The sequence below is a fragment of the Schistocerca cancellata genome, chromosome 6 (assembly GCF_023864275.1).
Source record: "Schistocerca cancellata isolate TAMUIC-IGC-003103 chromosome 6, iqSchCanc2.1, whole genome shotgun sequence".
Lineage (NCBI taxonomy): Eukaryota > Metazoa > Arthropoda > Insecta > Orthoptera > Acrididae > Schistocerca > Schistocerca cancellata.
The window spans coordinates 143,094,460-143,119,465 of record NC_064631.1 but is presented as its reverse complement, the minus strand read 5'-3'; the positions used below and the strand labels follow the sequence as shown (position 1 = coordinate 143,119,465).

Sequence of the window (25,006 nt, the reverse complement as noted above, 5' to 3'; positions counted from 1 at the left end):
TTCCAACAGGACAATGCACGTCCGCATGTATCCCGTGCCACCCAACGTGCTCTAGAAGGTGTAAATCAACTACCCTGGCCAGAAAGATCTCCGGATCTGTCCCCCATTGAGCATGTTTGGGACTGGATGAAGCGTCGTCTCACGCGGTCTGCACGTCCAGCACGAACGCTGGTCCAACTGTGGCACCTGGTGGAAATGGCATGGCAAGCCGTTCCACAGGACTACATCCAGCATCTCTACGATCGTCTCCATGGGAGAATAGCAGCCTGCATTGCTGCGAAAGGTGGATATACACTGTACTAGTGCCGACATTGTGCATGCTCTGTTGCCTGTGTCTATGTGCCTGTGGTTCTGTCAGTGTGATCATGTGATGTATATGACCCCAGGAATGTGTCAATAAAGTTTCCCCTTCCTGGGACAATGAATTCACGGTGTTCTTATTTCAATTTCCAGGAGTGTATATATAGAAGGTCTATACAAAAGAAACAAACTTAACAATAGCATGGGAAGAAGTACTTGAAGATACGATTGGATATATGGTACTTTGAGAAGAATTTGAAAAAGGAAGGAAACGCATAAGGCCAAACAAGGAACAAGGAGTACTCAACATCTGATCAGAATTTTGACAGCCTAAAGAGAAAATTCCTTTACAAACCTATTCCATCAGGCATGCAAGTACACTGTCTAAATAAAAAAAAAGCACTCAGAAAAGGAGGAGGAAGCAAGATGAAACTTCACGGTTTGAGAGAGTATTACAAAATCATGTCAGATTAACAAAGAACTTGGCAGTATGAGACCCAGTACGGCATTCTGTCTGTTCTGGCCTGGATGCATGCACTGATCCCACTGAAAATACCATAAAGTTCTCTCTCCACAGCTATAAATGGTACTGTGTTCTGGTACTGGGACTGAATTGGTGTCTGAGCTGATCTCCCACGTGTTCTACTGGGAACAGATCTGGGGATTTTGTTGGCCATAGGAGCATCTCAACATCAGGCAAACAGTCCACAGATGTGTTCTGGTACTGGGACTGAATTGGTGTCTGAGCTGATCTCCCACGTGTTCTACTGGGAACAGATCTGGGGATTTTGTTGGCCATAGGAGCATCTCAACATCAGGCAAACAGTCCACAGATGCCCATGCAATGTTCAGACAAGCAATGCCCTGCTGAAAAATGCTACCACAATACTTTCACATTGGAGGTGACACATGATGATGCAGAATGTCCGTGACATACTATTGGACTGTCAGAGTTCCCACACATCTCCAAAACACTGGAAGAAAGGGATCTCTCCCCAGGTCACCACTCATTCGCTGACGATGTCCATCTGGGGTAGTGAACAAACCCGATTCATCACTTAGCATAATGTATTGCCATTTATCAGCAAGCCACGCTCACCACTCACGGCACCACTCCAGATCCAGTGTTTGGTATCAGCCTATGCATGGTGTAGAGATTCCCTGATCTGTTTGCTACTACTCTCCTACTAATGGTGTGGGAGAACTCAGAATGTTACAATGGCTATTAATGTGCATACATTTGTCAGTAAAAGAGCAAGACCTCAAAAGCTAGTGTGAATGCTACTTTCTGTTACATGTGTCTGTGCTCAACTCATCAGTCTGCTAAAGGGGAATAGTGTGCTTTCCTGTATTTTACGTATTAGTTAAAACAGTTAGCAACAAGAAAGAACAACTTGCAAGCTGAAATGTAATTAGTCAGTCTGGTCATTATGAGCCTACCACTAGTGCATTTCAAACAAATAGACAACAAAAGATGATGAAGTCAACAACTATAAATGAAAACAGAGGTACAAATATCAACAGAATATTGATAACATTTCATCATCCTTCCTATACGGAGAAGGGCTCAGAAACCAAGAACACATTGAATCATGTGACACTAGGTGATGGATCCAGTGACAGCAGTGACAGCGTTCTTCTTGACCGTATGGAGACAACCATTCATCCAGTCAAAAAAAAAAGGAAAAAAAAATCACTGTCTCTCCACTCCAAAGAGAAGACAAGGGCAAGGGGAAAGAGAAGCCTTACCAATCAAAGGCTTTCGTACCCCCAATGGATCATAAATGAGTTCAAGGTTCATGAGAAGGACTAAGACTCTTATCGCAAGTGAGGCTTATGTGTTTATGCCTTAGAGAAGGCATATTTTAAGGACACTAGTACCCTTGTGCTACAGGGTAGTGGCTACCACAGGAGGCCAACGTCAGGAGTACAGGGCAAAAGGTGGAGTAACCATACTTGTTAACAGCATATCCACCCCTCGCCATCACCATCACATTGCAAGCAATCGCTGTTACTATTCACCAGGTACATTAGAGGAGACTCCAAAATCTATATATGATACTATGTGATTTGTGGTCTTAAACGCTCAGAATGTGTGTGTGTGTGTGTGTGTGTGTGTGTGTGTGTGAGAGAGAGAGAGAGAGAGAGAGAGAGAGAGAGACTACTTCACACATCGAACTACACACACACACACACACACACACACACACACACACACACACTCATTCTACTCATTCTAAGTGCTGAAGACCACAAATCACATAGTATCATTTGACAGCACAGCAAAATTTAACACAGGCCAAGCAACAGCAATTAAGAAGTAAAATGGGTGCAGTGCTGGTGGTCAGTTTATTGTAGAAAGTGGATCACATGGCTATGACATGTGACTGATTTCCTCGACAACTGCAAGGTATGTTACAATGATTACTCAGCTGCGACATAACGTATACATTCAATTTCGTGGTTTTGAAGTAGTGCATTTATCATTTTTTCCCCCTCTTCTTTCACTCACATATTTTTAAATCATAAGGTGCTCACTAGAGTAAAACATGGCTCTGCTGCAGACACATTTTCACTTGTCACTGACATAGGATGAACATAAATGGAAAAGTTAACTTACTCTCCGATCCTATGGCAGTTGTATCAATTGGTTGCAAACTGAGAAGAATGCTCACATTTGTAACTGTTGGAAGCAGAAAAAAAATGAAGAGTGGAAATAGAAAATAGTCAAAGTTCCAAACGTGATGTTTGTCAGGGGAATGGAAAATAAAAACAATGTACCTCTATTTGTACGTAACTGATTTGTATCCAAAAAGCTGAGATGGTATCTGATACTAAATTGAGATTACTTACTTATGCAACCCACTGTATCACCGCAAAAAATAATGAGACAAATTAGAAAATGGATACTTTAGCAAGTGCCATACCCGGAAACTGACTGGTTATGCAGCCCACTGTATCAACACAAAAAATAATGAGACAAATTAGAAAATGAATACTTTAATAAGCGCCATACCAGGGAACTGACTGGTTCTAGGTGCTGATAAGAAAGTTTTTACAAGTTGATTCTTCCAAAGAAGAAAACACCAACAAGCCACTCTTAATAATGCCTCCTTTTAAATTAGTTGTTAGCTGCTTTTTTCCAACTGTAAAAAAACAAATAAGTAATACAAATTCCAATAACTGTCTGAAGAAGAAACCATCTGAAACCAGTAACAGTGCTATTTGTATAAAAAATAGCATTATTAACAATGGCTAATTACTGTTTTCTTCTTTCCAAGAATTAACTTTCATTTTATATGTAGCCTTGGCCTCCAAATGTCAGTTTTCAACAAACTAGCATGAAGAAAGTTTTTGTTTCGAGTGCCAGTAATACTGAGGTACTACATTATTTTGTGATAATACAAGCACAGAAATACAGCATTGGGTTTTTAACTATAGAACTGTACTCATTAAAAACATTTCTTCTATCTTTTAAATTTTGAAATTCCAGAGCAAAGCACAGCTTGGCACAAAGATCAAGTGTCATGTACTAATGTATGTCTGAATAGGTTTCTCCATGGTTTGGTACCTGGATCACTTTGAGAGACACGCAACAAAGTACTCAGAACAAAATACCACTGAAAACACATTTCTTGAAAAAATGGCAGAATGGTTTTGTTTTCCACTCTTCAAATTTAACTCATAAAATGTTTGCACTGTCTACATCTTTTTGAAATAATTTCTAAATTTTACAACATTTTGAAGTAGCAAGCTCAGCAGCTATCCCTAGATATCTGCTGGTGTCCATATTGAGTGCTGCCCCAGAGACAAGTGTTTATTTGAATCTCAGTTTGATATTTTTCACTCTGGCCAATACTGAGTAGAAATTATTAGATGACAATATACAATGCAGATTGTGATAATCTGTGAATGTCTGCTTGGGGCAAATAGGTACACAAAAATATCACGTAGATAATACAAGTTGCCACATTATATGAAACAATCTTTTAATATGAGGTACAATTTACTCACAAATACTAGCTCAACCTCCTCCTTTTCATAGCTGCGCATTTTGTAATTCTGAAACCAAAATCATATAACAGAGTATTAGTCACATTATCATCATCGTCATCATCATCATCATCATAAACAACAATGACAATCACAGCTTAATAATTACAATGAAATAATGTTCATTTAATCATGATGTATGCACTGTTTTGGAACCGTATGCAAAACATAACAAAGCAAAGTGATGTCCTGAAGATAATGGCACTTATGCTAGAATGGGAAATCATGCTGTAATATCAATAATTATGGAAAAGATAGATTGCTGCTCATAAAGATGACACACTGAGTTGCATTCAGCCACAATGAGAAAACAGCTACACACTAATCTTTCAGCTCAAGTCTTCTTCAGAAGAAAATAAAATAAAATAAAAAAAATTTTCACTCACATTCACATAAATAGGCACATCTCATGCACACATGACTGTTATCTCTGGCCACTGCGGCTTTGGCCGAAAGCTCAGTGTGTAGCGCTCATCTTGTTGTGCCTGTCATCGACTCAATGTGGCATATTTACAGCGAATAGAATCTATACTTCAACCTGGACTTTCCATTGCTTAATTCATGTTGCAACATTTTCATCTACCAACATGTGAAACAAACTTGTGAAAAAAACTTGTTTATTAAGAACGCATTAAAGATTTGTTTATGTTGTTTTTAAAAATAGCAACAAAATATTTTAAATGTTTTAAATCTTCCATTATGTTTCTGTAAAATAATTTATAACTAGGAAAAAGATTCTTATGATCATGAGAAAAGTATTAGCCTTGATAAATGCACAAGAAAGCTATCAAAAAGATACAAATAAATTAAATAAAAAGAACTCAAGATGGATCCCTTGTACTAAGCAGACATATGGTCAATTATGATAATATTGGTGAGGTAAAAGGTACATGAAGCAGGGTTAGCAGAGCTTTTCCTACAGTGAGAGGAACATCCACAAGTTTAATATGAATATGATTAACTCAGAAAGCTTCATAAACATTTCCTTGTAGTGCGTGTCAGGGAGATGCAAATTTCATTAATCCCGTAACTTAAAATCCCAAGCAATTTCATTTTCAGTATTTTGACAGAAATTTAAAATCCCAAGTATACTCAAGGAACTTAAGAAAAGATCTTTGAAAAAATAAAATCCCACTTATATCTGTTCAGCACTTAAAGAGCATCTGGTACTACATTTGTAGTCTGGCTGTCATGTTTTGTTAGAGGTGGTTGCCACTAGATATTGTCTTTACTGATGTTAAACACAATCTTCCTTCCTCCTTCCTTTTTTATCATCTTTACTGTGAGCAGCTTTGGATACTCGACAACAAAATGCATGTTTCCAGACACTATCCTATATTGTTGTTTAGTTGTTTAGGCAATGCTTTCAAAAAAGGATCGCCATAGTGCTTCTGAGTTTGACACTGAATTTAGTGGCTCAGAAAGTGAAGAAGAATGTGATGTTACTTCATTAGAGACTGAAAGTGATGACATTTCATTAGTTGAGTGTCAAGTTCTGGCCAGATTTATGTTCACAGGAAACAGTTGTGAAATATATGGTTAGACTAGGTAGCTACAGAGAAACTAAGAAATGACTTCCAGTTTCAGGATATTTTAGTTGAAGTCCAGTGCACTAGTATACTCGGGATTTTATTATTATTGGTGATTTTCAAAATTTTGTAACTTATTATATATTTAGTTAAATCAAAAAAGTGTTGGGGGACCTTCTGTTTAATCCATCCAGTACCTCACAGAGAAAAAAGAATATAGCATTTTCAGTTGTTAAACCACTTCTAAAGCCAAACTGTACATTTGAAAACAAATTAGGTGAAATAAAATAATCAATTATCCTTACATAATACACGTACTTTTGAATAATCTTAGCAAACACTGATGACATAGAAACAGGTCTAAAACTGTCTACATTATCCCTTTCTCCCTTTTTTTATAGTGGCTTTACTACTGAATAATTTAATTGTCAGGAAATTGACCATATATGGCTAAGTACAGGGCTAATATGTGCAGTACAGTACTTTAACATCCATGAGAGTCCTTAGCCTTCAGTGACTTAATTATTAATTCAATCTTCCCCTTGTCCGTATCACAGAGAAGTACTTCAGACATCAATCTCGAAAAGGCATTTTCCAAGAGAGTTATGCGATTCCCTGTAGAAACTAAGTTTTTATTTAATTCACCAGCAATGCTCAGAAAATGATTGCTAAATACTGTACATATATCTGACCCATTAGTAACAAAAATATTTTTACTGCGAACTGACTTTATATTGTCCACTTTGTGCTGCTGACCAGACACTTCCTTCACAACTGACCATATGGTTCTAATTTTATCCTGTGAATTCGCTAGTCTATTTGCGAACCACATACTGTTTGCCTTCCTAGTAACATTGTTATACACCTTATAATACTGTTCGTAATGGGCTACTGTAGCCTGATTGTGACTACATCTAACATTTTCATATGATTCCCATTTTGTTCTACATGATATCCTTATCCCACTAATCAGCCACCCAGGCTGCCTTTTACTGCTAGTACCTTGTTTAGAACGTTCTAATGGAAAGCAACTTTCAAAGAGTGTAAGAAATGTGTTGAAGAAAGCACTATATTTGTCATCAATGTTATCAGCACTACAAACATCCTGCCACTATTGCTCCTTAAAAAGGGTTAAAAAACTCTCTACTGCCATTGGATTAGCTTTTCTATATAGTTTGTAATTACATATAACATTCGATTGAGTACAAAAACCTCTTAGTGTTAAAATTTATGCATCATGGTCTGAAAGGCCATTCACCCTTTTACTAACAGAATGCCTCTCTACTAATGAAGAATGAATAAAAATATTGTCTGTGGCTGTGCTACTGTTCCCTTGCACTCCCTGGTTGGAAAAAATACAGTCTGCATCAGGTCATATAAGTTTAGGAGAGCTTCCAACATCCTTTTTCTTGCACAATCACATACAAAATTAATATTAAAGTCACCACATGTAACTAATTTTTGGTACTCCCTATAAAGTGAACCAAAAACCCTCTCTAGCTTGAGCAGGAATGTTCTGAAGTTAGAGTTAAGGGACCTATAAACAACAGTTAGTAGGCTAGTTTAGTTTCACTTAATTTAATTTCCCCTGCACACGTTCAAATGTCTGTTCAGTACAGTGCCGTGATACATTTACGGATTCAAATGGAATACTGATTTTTATGTACATGGCCACTACCCCACTCAGAGGAAAACCAGCCAGCTAATCTGTATCCTGGTAAAGGAAGCCTCTGAGCTGTCTAATTATTTGCTTGGTGCTTCAATATACCAATAATGTCAGAATCAACATCGATAAGCAGTTCACTAACTTTATCTCTAATACTTATGGTTTAATGAAATCTGCTAAATCTTTCTCTACTAGGATACCTGATCTCCTTTGAAGGTGATTCCTTTGTTAGAGAGACTTCCTTTAAGCAGAGATACCTATCAGCTGACTTCAGTCCAAAAATGGTGCAGCTCTAACACCAACAACTACAGGAATTTTTCCAGGAGTGATCCCACCACCACCCTCTACACTGTCACCTTTAAGCTTTGGCAGCCTCCCCTTCCCATACCTACTGAGGTGCAGGGCACGCCTTGTGAAACCTGATCTACTGATATACAACTGGGACAACTGCAATGTGATCCGTGTCCTCTGCCATCAGTGCGTTCTCCAGCTGCATGTTAACAAGCCTAACAGCAGCATTAAGATGTGGCCAATCAAGACACTGAAACAGTTGCACAAAGTGCACATTAGTGCCACTAGTTTGTGTAGCTAACTTTACCAGGTCACCACTTACATCATATTCCCTGTCCCTATCCAGACTATTCCCTACTCCACCCACTGTCACTACCAGCTCTTCCTTTGTAAAATTCCTACATTCTCCTCTATGTTAATAAAATGGTTCAAATGGCTCTGAGCACTTTGGGACTTAACATCTATGGTCATCAGTCCCCTAGAACATAGAACTACTTAAACCTAACTAACCTAACGACAGCACACAACACCCAGCCATCACGAGGCAGAGAAAATCCCTGATCCTGCCGGGAATCGAACCCGGGATCTATGTTAATAGTCACCTGAGCCAACCCTGCACTAGGTTTCACAATGCTGCTGCCCTGGTACTGCAGTCCACACTTAAATGCATCCAACAGTTGGCACAGAATGGCTAACACTCACTCTTGTTGGTCCTCTGTTAGGCCAGATCCTATTGGTAGTTCGATAGTGGCTTTCTCCAAAGTGTTGTCTGCAGTGCTAGAGGAACACAATTCTTCATCAATGAAATTGAGACGCCTACCCTGAGCCATTTTGCCTTTTCCTAAGCACATTTATTTATGGACGAGTTGTGGCTGCTCATGCCAATTAGTGATCCAACACTCTCCTCAGCCACTTGCAACGCTTATGATCATCACTGGCTTGTAGACTTCTTTGTCAACACTGAGCAGCTTTTTGCAATCGTCAAACTGAGCTTGACAATGGCAAGATAACAACATTTCAATGGTAAACAACTGCCCAGAGCAATCTTTGTTATGTGTGCTTGTTGGAATAAGTGTGCTATTTGGAATAGTTTTGTTAATCTGAAGCTCTGATCTCCCACAATCTATGGCCATCTGTGATATTTGCAACAAGTCCCACCTGAGAAAATCATTATGTTATGTTTTCTTAAAACAACAAATTCAAAGGGCTGTGTCCTGTCACTGACAGTTATTCTTGCAATATATGTTCCTGTCGGAGAGATCTATTTACCATTTGTGACATTTATAAAAATCGCTTTTGTATCACATAATGTAGTCTTCTTTAGCCAGGATGATAAGCAGTCATCAAGATAGAAAAAGAAGTAATGAGTGTGATGAGCAAACATCTATTAGATGCACTACGAATGTAGTGGTGTGGACATGTTGGGAATGTAGGTCTCAGGGGGAGCGTGCAAAGGATAAGTCCCTGCAGGTGGACTATCCTCCGTGCCTTCGGTGGCTCAGACAGATAGAGCATCTGCCATGTAAGCAGGAGATCCCAGGTTCAAGTCCCAGTCAGGGTACACATTTTCAACACGTCCCCAATAATGTATATCAATGCCCGTTTGCAGTTAGCGTGTTGATTTAACTATCATTTCAGAAAAAGAAGGCCCTGACTCAACTAGTACCCACACAAATTGGCCATTGATAATGTTTTCTGACATTTTGGTACAAGCTGTTGTATCATCCAGAGATCATGGCGACACACAAAAGTCAGCAATGCATATCGATACCATACACATCAGCAAAGGCTTACTGAAATTCACAACAACGTATGGGAAGTACTCCTGAAAACTATGCCTCTCCTCTAGCCCTACAGCACCCTCACACTGAGGTCAAAATAGTGTCGAGCATGCAAGAGCTCACCCCCTGTTCAAAACCTTAGCTACATCTGTCAATATCATGGTGTAGGACATTGACAATTAAAGTTTCTTATGAAGTGTACTTCCGCAAAAGTAGCATTTTGTACTGCAAGGGAACAGTTTGTTAATCTGTTCATCAAGTGATGCTTTCATAGTCAGTGACAGCTGTAAATTATCAAGCAATGCTGTAGCAAATAACTGCATCAAAGTTAACTAAATCATTTATCTAAATCTTTTCTTCATTTATGTAATAAAGTTAAGTTATATTTTGTGTGTTCTAGTTTGCTGAGCCTTCTCCCAGAGCAATCAAAGGACCCACAATTACGGCCAGACATAAGTAGTTTCTTGTGGTCACAATAGTCATCTATGGAGGATTTTCATTTGTGGCAGCTAAGCTCCATATATATGCTCACTTCACTTAGTTTTCCTGAATCTGGCAACTTGGCGAGTGACTGGTACCTCTGTACAGTGACACAGAATGGTTAAGCTGCGTTGGGGAGCAACCTCATCCAAGGGATTGTTGACATGCTTCATTCCACAGGTCAACTGTAAACTGCAGTTGACTGTATGAATAGGACCATTGTAATGGTTGATGTCTTGTGTCATTATATATGCAGAACACTTTGTCTTCTTCTTAGGGCCTCTGTCATTCAAATCTATAATCTTCTGTGGGACATTACACTTGGTTGAGGAGGCATCTGCACTGGCTGGGTCCTGGGTTGTCATCTAATACAGGGTTATTACAAATGATTGAAGCGATTTCACAGCTCTACAATAACTTTATTATTTGAGATATTTTCACAATGCTTTGCACACACATACAAAAACTCAAAAAGTTTTTTTAGGCATTCACAAATGTTCGATATGTGCCCCTTTAGTGATTCGGCAGACATCAAGCCGATAATCAAGTTCCTCACACACTCGGCGCAGCATGTCCCCATCAATGAGTTTGAAAGCATCGTTGATGCGAGCTTGCAGTTCTGGCACGTTTCTTGGTAGAGGAGGTTTAAACACTGAATCTTTCACATAACCCCACAGAAAGAAATCGCATGGGGTTAAGTCGAGAGCGTGGAGGCCATGACATGAATTGCTGATCATGATCTCCACCACGACCGATCCATCGGTTTTCCAATCTCCTGTTTAAGAAATGCCGAACATCATGATGGAAGTGCGATGGAGCACCATCCTGTTGAAAGATGAAGTCGGCGCTGTCGGTCTTCAGTTGTGGCATGAGCCAATTTTCCAGCATGTCCAGATACACGTGTCCTGTAACGGTTTTTTCGCAGAAGAAAAAGGGACCGTAAACTTTAAACCGTGAGATTGCACAAAACACATTAACTTTTGGTGAATTGCGAATTTGCTGCATGAATGCGTGAGGATTCTCTACCGCCCAGATTCGCACATTGTGTCTGTTCACTTCACCATTAAGAAAAAATGTTGCTTCAAATCACTGAAAACAAGTTTCGCACTGAACGCATCCTCTTCCACGAGCTGTTGCAACCGCGCCGAAAATTCAAAGCGTTTGACTTTGTCATCAGGTGTCAGGGCTTGCAGCAATTGTAAACGGTAAGGCTTCTGCTTTAGCCTTTTCCGTAAGATTTTCCAAACCGTCGGCTGTGGTACGTTTAGCTCCCTGCTTGCTTCGTCGACTTCCGCGGGCTATGCATGAAACCTGCCCGCACACATTCAACCGTTTCCTCGCTCACTGCAGGCCGACCCGTTGATTTCCCCTTACAGAGGCATCCAGAAGCTTTAAACTGCGCATACCATCGCCGAATGGAGTTAGCAGTTGGTGGATCTTTGTTGAACTTCGTCCTGAAGTGTCGTTGCACTGTTATGACTGACTGATATGAGTGCATTTCCAGCACGACATACGCTTTCTCGGCTCCTGTCGCCATTTTGTCTCATTGCACTCTCGAGCGCTCTGGCGGCAGAAACCTGAAGTGCGGCTTCAGCCGAACAAAACTTTGAGTTTTTCTACGTATCTGTAGTGTGTCGTGACGATATGTCAATGAATGGAGCTACAATGAATTTATGAAATCGCTTCAATCATTTGTAATAGCCCTGTAGCTGCAGCGTATTTCCAAGCAAGCTGACCAAGTTTATTCTCATGGCACGTTTGACTAGTGATGGAAGTTGGTGATAAAGGTCAATACACATCTTCTTCAACATTCTCTGCTACCTCTTGCCATACGGAGTAAACATTCATGGCTACTGTCTCTTGTCTACTTAATCAGATATATTGGGCTGAATAAACTGCTGGATCTCTTCCTTTACTATCTCTTCTTTTACTACCTGGTGTACGAGAAAGGTGAGGCCATAGTCTTCCACAATTACCATAGAGGCCACTTTCAATAGTAGGTCAGAGCTCTTTCATCCTGCTCTTTTCTCTTGAATTTTCTTGATGCACTGGCACTGCCTGATAAATCTACTGTTGTTGCAACATCCTGTACCAGAACACCTTCTTACATGTCCCCTAGATGGCTTCTTTCATCAAATGAGAGATTTTGTCGGCTTATATCATATTTGGATTCACAATACAGCATAGTGTCAAAACATTCTGTGTGTATGACTGTGTAATTTCCCCATGACATTGGGTTGTGTTCTTCAATTGTTCTGCTAAGTGGACTTGCTGCTGATTGTCACCAAATGTTTTCTTCAGCTCAGCCTGGAGATTCTCCAAGACATCAGGCTCCTCTTCATTATTCTTGAACCACTGCAGGACTGTGACATTCAAGTAAATGTATGGACTATGACATTGAAGTAAAAGTACACATTTGTCAAAGATATCATGTCATTCCACCTGTTGTATTGGGCAACTGGTCAAATCATCTCATCCATTTCATTGGGCCCTGACTAAGGTCTCTGGAAAAGACTGATAGATGCTTGATGTATGGCTGACTTTCTGCTGTTTTGGAATACATTTGTTTCCTGAAAATACAGACCTTGGTAACAATGTACTGCTTGTATTTTGGGCCTGTCCATGTAGGTGATGCCTTTTACATTGCCTAATTGATGCCACAGTGATGTAGATGTTTGGATGTGCCTGGCATAAAAGTCAAATCATAAACACAATCAAGTTTAAATCGAAAATCAGGATTGTCCATAAAGTATGATACTTAGCACTGAAAGTATGTTTATTATTGACACCAGTGTACTGACCGAAGATAAATGAGTTGCTGATCCGAGTGTGCTGCTCTTTAGACCATTGTTGAATTTTCCAGAATATGCAAATGTTACAAACATAATAATTTTTGAGAACCTTCCAGAAATGACATACACTAAATAACAATTATCTGCTCATGATGATCAGGTTCGAAGCAGCGACTCACAGCATGCCAGCCAATGACACTAACCATTACACCACACAGCATGTAGCACAAATCACAGCAATACTGATGCATTTAAGTTAGCATCACACAGGAAACAAAGAAACAAACACACTCTCTCTCTCTCTCTCTCTCTCTCTCTCTCTCTATGTGTGTGTGTGTTTGTTTTTGTTGTTGTCGTTGTCATTTTCAGTACGAAGACTGATTTGATGCAGCTCTCCATGATGCTACTCTGTCCTGTGCAAGCCTCTTCATCTCCAAGTAACTACTGCAACTTACATTCTTCTGAATCTGCTTACTGTGTTCATTTCTTGTTCTCCCTCTACAGTTTGTACAACCTCCCCCCCACCCCCCACTACACACACACACTTCCCTCCAATACTACATTAGTGATCCCTTCATGTATCAGAATGTGTCCTATCAACTGATCCCTTCTCCTAGTCAGATTGTGTCACTAATTTTTCTCCCAAATTCTATTCCATACTTCCACATTACTTACATGATCTACCAATCTTCAGCTTCTTCTGTAGTACCACATTTCAAAAGCTTACATTCTCTTCTTGTCCAAACTGTTTATCGTTCATGTTTCACTTCCATGCAAGGCTAGACTCCGTACAAATACTTTCAGAAATGACTTCTTAACACTTAAAACAATATTCAGTGTTAACAAAATTCTCTTCTTCAGAAATCCTTTCCTTGCCATTGTCAGTCTACATTTTACATCCCCTCTACTTCGACCATCATCAGTTATTTTTGTGCCTAAATAGCAAAACTCATCTACTGCTTTCAGAGTCTGACTTCCTAATCTAATTTACTCACCATTCTTCTGGCCTGTAATCAATGTTTCATACGCCATCTGCGGCAACAGTGCCAACTGACGTGGGCGAAATGTAGTGAGTGTAGCAGAGATGGAACACCAAGCTAAGGTCTGCCAGTCAGCACATAAAATGTTAGCAGACTGTAACAATTGGGATGAAGCCAATCAAAAATCAGGGTAAGACAACACTCCTTACCCAACCACAAGTTTCCTTCAGGCTATGTTGCGTCATACCATTGGTCCATGCACGTCTCATTTTAAGTTAATGGACATCCAGTCAATTTTCTGATTTTCTTCGGCTACCATCATTGATTAGGCTACATACTCCACATTGGGAACACCAACTCTCCAGCCATTCAGTCAGCATCTGCATAGCTACGCTAATGATATTATCCCCATCATGCGAGAGTTTCAGTCAACAATCTATTAACACTCACACACCATTCAAAACCAGATTCTGGTAGATGACAAACTGCATCATGCCAACCTTCTTGAGATGGAGTTATTCTCCACTCTTGGACTCAAAATCCATGATACAGAACCTTGCCATCCACTTAGTGACTACTAACTCTTACACGGTTGCTTAAAAAAACGTGTGTCTGTTATTGAGCATCTCCCTCCAGAGTTACAAATTTTGCAGCGCATGTAGACCTCCTTCACACAGCCCAACACCGCTTCTGCAAAGCCCACAATGTCCCTTTTGCTCTTCAAAACAAAATGCGAGACCAATTACACCAGCTACAAGACATACAGGTCATCACTCCGGCGGCCAACAACCATTGGGTATCACCCATCATTCTGGTGCAAAAACCAAATGGTGCACTATGTGTTTGAGGAGATTTTAGGTCAACAGTCAATGCGCAATCCGTTGTGGATGTGTATCCAACTCCTAAGATTGACAATTTGATGACCTGACTGGCAGGGGGCAAAATAAACGCCAAAATCGATCTTAAAGACGCCTACTTACAGCTCCCTTGGGATGAGGCCTCCATACAAATTTTGACTATTAACACCACTTATGGGTTATCTCAGTGAAATTGCCCTCCATTTGAAATTGTTGGTGATCCGGCCATATTTCACAGGTACCTGGAGTATCAAGTCCACCTGCTTCCTGGTGTAGTCAACTGTCTGGAAGACATACTAATCACAGGCACGGATGCCAAGAAGTCAGTGCACAAGCTGGAGGCCCTCTTCACAGTACTAAAAGCAGTCAATCTCAAATGTCACAAAGACATGTGCCTGTTCTTTGTCTCTCAAGTCACATACTTCGAATACTTGTTCACAGCCTTAGGTATTCATCCTACATCAGAATACGACGTCACCAACCAACATCTGTTCACACCAATGAATACCACCCAGCTTAAATCCGTACTGGGACACCTGACCTACTACAGGCGTTTTATCCTCGGAACCACAACACTGACTGTTGCAGAAAAATATCAAATGGGAATGGACCAAAGAATGTGGTAAGGCACTCTCAATGCTCAAGCAATCACTCCACCATCCCACACGCTTGATGACTTACAATCCACAATACTCATTGGTCGTGGCAATGGACGCCTCAGATAATGGTCTTGGTTTGGTTATCTCGCACATCATCAGTAGGGTTGAATTCCCAGTTGTGTTTGTGCCCAAAACTCTGTCTCCACCACAACGCAATTACAGCCAAGTAGAAACAGAAGCCCTGGCCATCATCTTCGGTGTCAAGAAGTTTCATGATTACATCTATGGCTGCTGTTTCACATTCCTCACTGACCATAAATTGCTTCTGTTGTTATTTAATGTTACGGCCACTATTCCCAATTGCACTGCAAGGCGTCTTCAGCAGTGGGCCCTTCTTCTTTCCACCTACAAATATGACATCTGGTATCAAACCTTGCCACAGCACACCAATGCACACCTGTTATCCACAGGCAGCTCTGCTTCACCATTACCACCCCTGGTCTCACACCTCGGAGCCTTGGTCTCACTTACACAATGACTTTGCTGGACCTCTCCTTGGTTCCTGCTGGATTATTGTGGTTGACATGGGCAGCAGATTGCCCTACGTCTCACAAATGTCACACACATCCTCAGACCGCACCAACAGTACTCTTTCACATATTTTTGCCACTAACGGACTTTTCTAAACAATTGTTTTTGACAAAGGACCTCAATTCATGTCTAAAATCTTCACACAATTTTGTGAAAAAAGAAAAAGACATCCAACTGATCCACACAGCACCCTTTCACCCAGCTTCCAATGGCAAGGCAGGAGGATTTATCGGATCATTCAAAACACACATAATCAAATTCCATCAGCACCAGCCAGTGGAAGACGCTGTCTTGTTATTCCTGGCATTTGATCGAGCCACTCCCCAGGAGGGCTCCTCCCTAGTGGAGAAACTACATGGATGTTATCACCGGTCCCAACCCTCTCTGCCTCTGGAGCCACTCAATACCCTCGACATCATCGCTTTGCCACTCAAGACCCTGTGTGGGCACTTACATTTTCTCAAGGCTGACAACAACGGCTACCAGCGACCATCTCCCATCTCCTATGCCAAGCTATGGCTGCAGTATATCAATCAGCTCCAAAAACACCTGAGTCCCGCTGGTTTCTTTTTCAGAGCCATTGCAGTCGCCCAACTGGATGACTGAGGAGGACACAGCTGACTGGAACATGGAAATCGTAACCCAGGGTCAGAACTCTTCCTACACCACAGCAACACAAGAACCCAACCCCATGGATATGGATGCAGCACTCACTGCAGTCTTGCAACCAGATGAAGACATAGGGAAGGGCTGTAGCCTCGCATCCCTTTCTTGTAGGAGAGAGTTGCTATACCAGAGATGTTCACAAAAGCAATGGGCAATCCTTCTGGAACCTTGGGTATGCATACAGCAGACAAGGCCCCTGCAAGCCTCGGTTTAAATGAACTTGCCCTTTCGCAGTAACAGATGGACACCAGGTGGTGGTACAAACATTAGCATAGGCTGCCACTTCCAATAGACCTATTCACATCCAAGTGACCATAAAATAGTGTTGCAAGTATTCCGCCACTGGCCTCTATAAATATCAGTGCCAGAGCTGCATAGGTCAGTTCTTCCAGCTTCGAGAGCCTCTCCCAGCCTCTGGGCGGGTCCTACTTACCCCAACATCTTAGGACACACTCAAAACCCATCTTAGGGACAGATGCCACTGTATACAGCATTTGTAGTTGTTTACTTTGGTGCAATCAGACTGTATACAGAAGAGACTTTTCTCTTCCTATGCTAGGGTTATTCAGGACAGCTTCACTGGAGTTAGATTATTTTCCAAACAAGTGTATCTGTCTATGAAGATCTTAATTTTGTTATTTTGTCAGACTCTGGAATCACCATACTGCCAAGTCTTTATACCTGTGGACACTGTAATCTTATTATCGTCGAAGCAGATCTTTCTTTCCTTGGTCAAAAAACTTTTGTAAACTTTAATCAACGTTTTCCCTGTATCGGTGTAAGCGACACATCACATTCTACTATCGATGTTTTGCTTTTGCTGACGTTCATCTTACATCCTCCTTTCAATACACTGTCCTCTCCATTCAACTGCTACTTTAAGTCCTTTGCTCTCTCTGACAGAATTACAATGTCAGCTGCAAACCTCAAGGATTTTATTTCTTCTCACTGAACTTTAATTCCTACTCAAAATTTCTCTATGCTTTCATTTACTGCTTGCTCAGTGTACAGATTGAATAAGATCAGGAATAGGCTACAACCCTAGCTCACTTCCTTATCAACCACTGCTTTTCTTTCATGCCCCTCTAATTTTATAATTGCCGCCTGGTCTCCGTACATTTTGTAAACAGCCTTTCCCTCCCTGTATTTTACCCTGCTGTCTTCAGAATTTCAAAAAGAGAAAATTCTGGTCAACAATGTCAAAAGCTTTCTCTAAGTCTACATATGCTATAAACATAGGTTTGCCTTTCCTTAAGCTATAATTGCACAATTGGGCAGAAAGAAAGAACACAGGAAGACTACAGGCAGATATCCTGCACACAAATTTACCAACAGAAATGGAAGGTGACTAGTTGATTTCTGCCAACAATTCAACCTGAAGATAATGTCAACATATTTACGAAAGTGCCCCAGAATGCAAAAAACTTGGTGCTCTCCTATTCAAGAACTTGGGGGAATTCCAGATTGACCTTATAGCAATCACCCACATGCAGCAACGAGAAATTCAAGATGTACAAGTCTGAAGAAGTGCCAATATTGACTTACCCGAGTCAAAGTAAAACTCACTCCACGAAAGTACAATCCCAAGAAATCGCACCTGCAGAGATTAGACATAAACAATCTCCACAAAACAGACATACAGGACGAATGGGAGAAAGAGGAAGCAAACACACGGGAAGAGTTAAAAAACAAGATTTACATAAAGCACAGGAGCTACTACCGCTGAGAAAAAAGAAAAAACATGCATGGTGGAACAACAACTGTGAAAACGCCCTTAAAGCACCCAAATTGGCATTCCAGAAATACAGAAGCAAGAAAACACCAGAAACACAACAAGATTTCTTCAAAGTATGGAAAGAAACAGCCAGAACCATCAGACAAACCAAGACAAGATACCTAAACGAACAACTGGAGAGTGACTTTCAGAATTACAATATAAGAGATTTCTACAGGACATCTGCAATAGGATACATGGATACACACAACAAAATCCCTGCTTTAAAAAACAAAATGGAAAATTACTACTTACCAATGAAGAAAACTGCAAAGAACTCACAGTTTACTTTGCCAATTTACTAAATTGTCCAGAACCCACAGAAAGATTCCCACATATTGAACCCACACACACCAACCAAGACTCAATACCACCCTCAAAAGAAGAAATCCTCAAGCACATCCACCATCTCAAAAACAACAAAGCGGCTGGTGAAGACAACATAGTAGCAGAACTACTGAAAAATTTAGGCCCTAAATCACGTGAAGAGCTCATGGAAATTATCAAAGAAATTTGGATAACAGAAGACTTACCTGATGATTGGAAGGGTGCACTTATCCACCCTTTGCACAAAAAAGGCGATAGAATGGATTTCAACAATTACCAAGGCATTTCACTACTACCAGTCACCTACAAGATCTTCTCTTCATGCCTATTGCAGAGAACACAGGCACAAATTGAACACAAGATTGGGGAGTATCGAGTGGGTTTCCGACGCGGATGTTCCTGCCCTGAACAAATTTTTAATCTAAAAACAACGTTGAAATATGGAGCTACTAGACATAAGCCCACCATATGTACATTCGTCGACTTCAAGAAGGCGTATGACTCAGTCAATTGTAAAACTGTAGCCAACACACTAATAGAACGCAGAGTTGACCAGAAAACACATAAGCTCATTGAACAGACACTCTCCAACACAACCTCTAAAGTAAAATTCATGGGGGAAATCTCAGAATGTTTTAAGATCAGAACTGGAGTAAGACAAGGAGACGAACTATCTTTAATTCTGTTCAATATCGAAATGTTTAAAGCTTTCCCGGCGTACTGATTGTTCCATAAAAACATGGGAGAACTGCCGGATATCAGTAACATCCTGCCACGATATATCGGCGCAGAGTCTTCTGGCCATCTTCAGGTGAGTGCCACTGTAGTAGTACTGGCGAGTACGCGCTGAGCTCCTCTATTTAAAGCCGTACTGAGGTGACATTGCGCATGCGCATGCGTTACTGATATCTGGCAGTTATCCCATGTTTTTATGGAACAATCAGTACGCCAGGAGAGCTTTAAACATCACATCAAGCAACTCTACGGGGAGGAAGTGATGGAATTAGAAGATTCGACAAGTTACGTGAAAGAAGAGTGAGGCTGCTGAGCTCACTGATATTCTTATTAAGTTGCAGAGACAGGTGCATTATTCCAACGTTTGGCAAAATTGTGCATTTCATAAATACCGCTGCTGCAAACAACATCAAACGTAAAGCAAGCATGGCTTTGGTGAGAGAAAGGATTCATTTTAGTCGGCGTGAATTGGATTCTGTGTCAAAGGACATGTTCCACATTCATTTGGAATTGGCAGCAAGACTATCTTCTCTGTCGTGAGACTGGGTGGATGGTGTGACAAGGGCTAAAGCAAACTGGAGCCATGATAAAGCTGTGACGAGGCAAACTGCCAAGATTGACAAACTTTCTAAACAGATGCAGCAGGAAGTTCCAGCTCGACGATCTGTTGTTAATCTGACAGAGAAAACTTTAGATGACGCGACTGTGTCTGTGCTAACAAAAGGACTGAATTTTGCTCCCACACCTGTTTCAGCGCCACTAGTGGATTTCATCAGTGCCATCGAAGAAGCTGTACGCCGTCTTGATACAGATGACGCGGAGGAAGTTCGTCGAGAGTCTTGCCATGTATTGACCAGGGGTGCACCAATGAAGAGTAACATCTCGCCCACGGAGAGGATAGCCCTCCGTAACTTACGAGCAGATGTGGATACAGTAGTCTTAAAATCTGACAAAGGAAACACTACTGTCCTCATACAAAGGGATGACTATATTAATAAGAACTATGTTTTATTATGTGACTCAACGTATCGCAAAATCGATAAGGATACCACGAGCCGAGTAGTGCGAAAAACAACAGAACTTTTATCAAATAGTTCTCTACAGAAGGAGGTCATCAAGAGACTGAAACCAAACAGTTCAGTTCCACCTAGGCTATATGGACTGCCTAAGATCCACAAGGAAAATGTGCCATTACGTCCAACTGTGAGTAACATTGGAGCAGGCACCTACGGCCTAGCAAAGTTCTTGGCATCTTTGCTCAAACCAATGATAGGCAAGTGTGCACATCACTTAAAGAATTCTGGTGATTTTATCAGTCGACTTCAGTCACTACAACTGCAAAGTAATGACTTATTGGTCAGTCTTGATGTGGTTTCACTTTTCACAAAGGTGCCTCTGGTGGACTCACTACACCTCATTGGCAATATGTTTGGTGCAGACATTACAGCGTTGTTTGAGCACACTCTCTCCTCTACATATTTTATATTTAACAACGAATTTTACAAACAATCTGATGGTGTCGCCATGGGGAGTCCTTTGTCTCCCCTGGTGGCCAATCTTTTTATGGAAGATTTTGAGGAGAGAGCACTCGCCTCTGTCACTTTTAAACCAACAGTATTCTGGCAATACGTTGACAACACTTTTATAATGTGGCCTCATGGTCTGGATCGTCTCCAAGAATTTTTACGTCATATGAACTCCATACATGAAAACATCAAGTTTACCATGGAGATAGAGAAAGATGGTTATCTGCCATTTTTAGACATCTTGGTGCAACAGAAGAGTGATGGCACACTTGGTCACTCGGTGTACAGAAAGCCACTCATACAGACCTGTATCTACAAGCTACTAGTTGCCACCATCCAACACAAACACTGGGCATTCTCAAAACCTTGATCCACCGTGCCCATACTATCTCTGACACTGGCAGTCTTGAGGCGGAACTGGAACACCTGCAAAAAGTATTTCTGAAGAATGGCTTTTCAGCTAGGCAAGTGAACAGAGTGATGCAGACCTACAAACGACGGAACAAGGAAGAGGAGGAGGCCTTCAGGTCGGCGGCTTATCTACCATTTATTGGGAATATTTCTTCACAGATAGGCAGAATATTGAGAAAGTATCAAGTGAGAGTCATCTTTCACCCTCCTTCCAAAATTTCATCACTGGTAGGATCTGTTAAAGACGACCTGGGCCTGCATAAATCAGGTGTTTACAAAATTCCGTGTGAATGCGGCAAATCATATATAGGGCAAGCAACACGAACTGTGCAGGAACGCATTGTGGAACACCAACAGCATACTCACCTTCTCCAACCCACCAAGTCCGCAATCGCCGAACACTGTATTTCTACAGACCATTCCATGAATTACAACACAAAAATTTTGGCCCATACATCAAACTTTTGGAGCTCGATTATCAATGGATCTGTGGAAATAAGATTGTCTGACTACAAGACTCTCATCAATCGAGATAGCGGTTATCAGCTAAACTCTGCTTGGAATCCTGTTATAGAGAAACTTCATAGTCGACGTAGTTATCCGCATAAAGATGAAAATCGACCTGATATCGATACGCCAAGCTTTCACCGTGGAGGGCATGAGGCGCAGCACACGGAGCTGTTATGAACGCGCACGCTGAACAGCGCATGCGCTATTTCACCTCAGTACGGCTTTAAATAGCGGAGCTCAGCGTGTACTCCCCAGTACTACTACAGTGGCACTCACCTGAAGATGGCCAGACGACTTTGCACCGAAATATCGTGGCAGGACGTTACTGACATCCGGCAGATCTCCCGTGTTTTTATGGAACTGTTCAATATTGTTTTTGACAAGGTCATAAGGGAATGGGAGAGTGAGATTAGAAAATGTAGCCTATGGAAACCAGTGAAGATTGGAAGGAAAACTGAAGTCACCTGCCTGCCGATGACCTTGCAATTTTGACAGACAGTGAACAAAATGTAATACATCAAATAGAAATACTCAAGGAATGTGCCAAGAAGGTTGGCTTGCAAATTTATTTTGAGAAAATGGAATTTGTGTGTACACTCTTAAACATACAGAACCTCACCAAAAAATATGGACGGATAAACAGAGTTCCACATTTTAAATACTGGGGGGAAATTTTGGAACCCATTGGACCAGAAAAAAAACCTCAAGAAACTCGAGCACACAAACTAAAAGGAGCCTATGGTCGAACACACCAACTTTACAACAAAAAGTGCATGTCCATGCATGCAAAAATCAGGCACTACAGAACTGTCATTAAACACAAGGTGGTATACGCAGCAGAAACCTAGTCCGCAGCTCGTGGTCTTGCGGTAGCATTCTTGCTTCCCGCGCACGGGGTCCCGGGTTCGATTCCCGGCGGTGCCAAGGATTTTCTTCGCCTCGTGATGACTGGGTGTTGTGTGTCTTTCATCATCATTTCATCCCCATTGACATGCAAGTCACCGAAGTGGCGTCAACTCGAAAGACTTGCACCAGGCGAACGGTCTACCCGACGGGAGACCCTAGCCACATGGCATTTCCATTCATTACTCCATAACAAGATGCTACTACAAAATCTACAAAAAGGAGAATGAAAGATCATTAGGAAAATCCTTGAACCACAAAAAACTGAAGCTAGATATAGACTGCAAGCCAACAAAACTACATAGGAAATTTCAAATATTGCTGCTGAAATTAGAAAAAGACGCCTTAAATTCTATGGACATATACACAGACTCCCTGAGTATAGACTCACACACCAGATACTCACAGCTACTGAAAACCTTAAAGGTACGACACGGGCCGAACAAGTACAAAGAGACCTTACTGATGCTCAACCCACCATTCAGGACACTGCAGAACGTAACATCTACAGAAGCAAAATAGACAAGTGGGAGGTCCAGTCAGAGACAAGAACCAAAAAGAGCAGTACAAAGTGGGCAGATGAAAAAAAGAAAGCCATGAGCGAGAAAATTAATGTCTCATGGAAAAACTGCAGGAAGAACTGTAGAAGCTTCATGTGATCCACAATGGGTCTGGTACATGTATAACAATACTATACAGAGTGACTCACCTAAAAGTTGTACCACAAATATTTCAGAATGGGAAAGTCCTACCGGTGTGCAGTTTTCACAGAAAGAACCGGTAGTCAGAGACTCGTATTGTCTGCCAGTAAACAAATTGTAATAATACTTATAAACTGTTTTTTGTGCAAACATACACTTCCTGCAATGGAACAATGTCTATCAACATTATCAAATAGGGTAAATTAGAATGTCAGGGTGTTTGTTGCAAGATGTACTGTGAGGCGTTTATGAATATCATATTTTGAAAAGTTTCCACACCAACACATGTAGTTGCTAGGTACGATATTATTATGTCTGTGTACAGTGGTGTTGTGTGTTCCTTGAGTGCATTACAGCTTGCTAGTCAGTTAGTGTGTGACAGTCCAAGCAGAAGATCATGAGTGGACAATGGGATTTATCAATTCAGAAAAAGCTGACATGCTCATGATGTAAGGAGCATGTACAAATAATGCAGTTTGTTCTTGTACAATGTGTGTGGCAAGATATCCCAATATCTACATCTACATCCATACTCCGCAAGCCACCTGACGGTGTGTGGTGGAGGGTATTTTGAGTACCTCTATCGGTTCTCCCTTCTATTCCAGTGTCCAGAAGTCAACCATCTCATTTACCTACCTCTTCAACAAGTTATGTGAAAGTGGTAGTGTAACACTCAGAAGAAAACAAGTGCAGTTGCAGTTGATCCACACATTAGCTCCCTTGTAACAGTATGAGAAGTGGCATGAGTCAGTGGTACCATCCCTATCACATCTCTGTCCATCAAGAGCTGCATGGAAACAATTATGAGAAACATGTTAACTTCTGTGTATGGGCATTAAGACAGGACCCACCAGGTGTATCATGTATCTTGTTTAGTGATGAAGCCACATTTACCAACCATGGTCAGGTAAACCACTGAACCATGCACTATTGGTCTGTTGACAATCCCCATTGGCTTTGTCAGCTGGAATGTCTGCGCCCAATGGAGTATAAACATGTGGCATGGGATTGTAAACCACCAGCTCATGGACCTTTTGTTCATACACAGAACACTGAACATGCACAAGTATGCACAGCCTACTAACAGGCCATCTTCCACAGAAGCTAAAAGACATTCCTCTACAAACTAGGAGGAGACTATGGTACCAACATGGCTATCCAGCCTATAGTGCAGGAGGTACTACAGCATGCCTCCAGATTATTCCCAAATCACTGGACTGTACACGGAGGACCCATACCCTGCTTGATCCATTCCCCAGATTACACACCTATAGACTTTTTTCTGTGGGGAGAGCTGAGAAACACTGTCTACACGCACATGCCAACTACATCCAATGATATGCAAGGACATATTACTGCAGTCTGCTCAGACGTCTCCACTGAACTGCTAGAAAGTGTGCAGCAGTCATTCCATTCAAAACTGGAAGCATGTATTTTTGCTGCCTGAGGTTAATTTGAACATAATCAGTGATGGTCATTGTCTCGTTACTGGTCAGAATCCGCATAAGTAGTGTATGCACTCGGGTTATTCTTT

The 25,006-nt window shown here is 41.2% G+C and overlaps 1 protein-coding gene across 1 annotated transcript in view; it reads right to left on the bottom strand.

Annotated features, from left to right (window-relative positions):
• LOC126191352 (pre-mRNA-splicing factor syf1 homolog) overlaps positions 1-25,006 on the bottom strand; it is a 154,272-nt gene that overhangs the window by 108,301 nt on the left and 20,965 nt on the right. The window contains exon 2 of the mRNA XM_049932191.1: positions 4,315-4,362. Within this exon, the coding sequence (XP_049788148.1) occupies positions 4,315-4,353 (39 nt within the window). The 5' untranslated portion in view covers positions 4,354-4,362. The remainder of the gene's footprint in view (positions 1-4,314; positions 4,363-25,006) is intronic.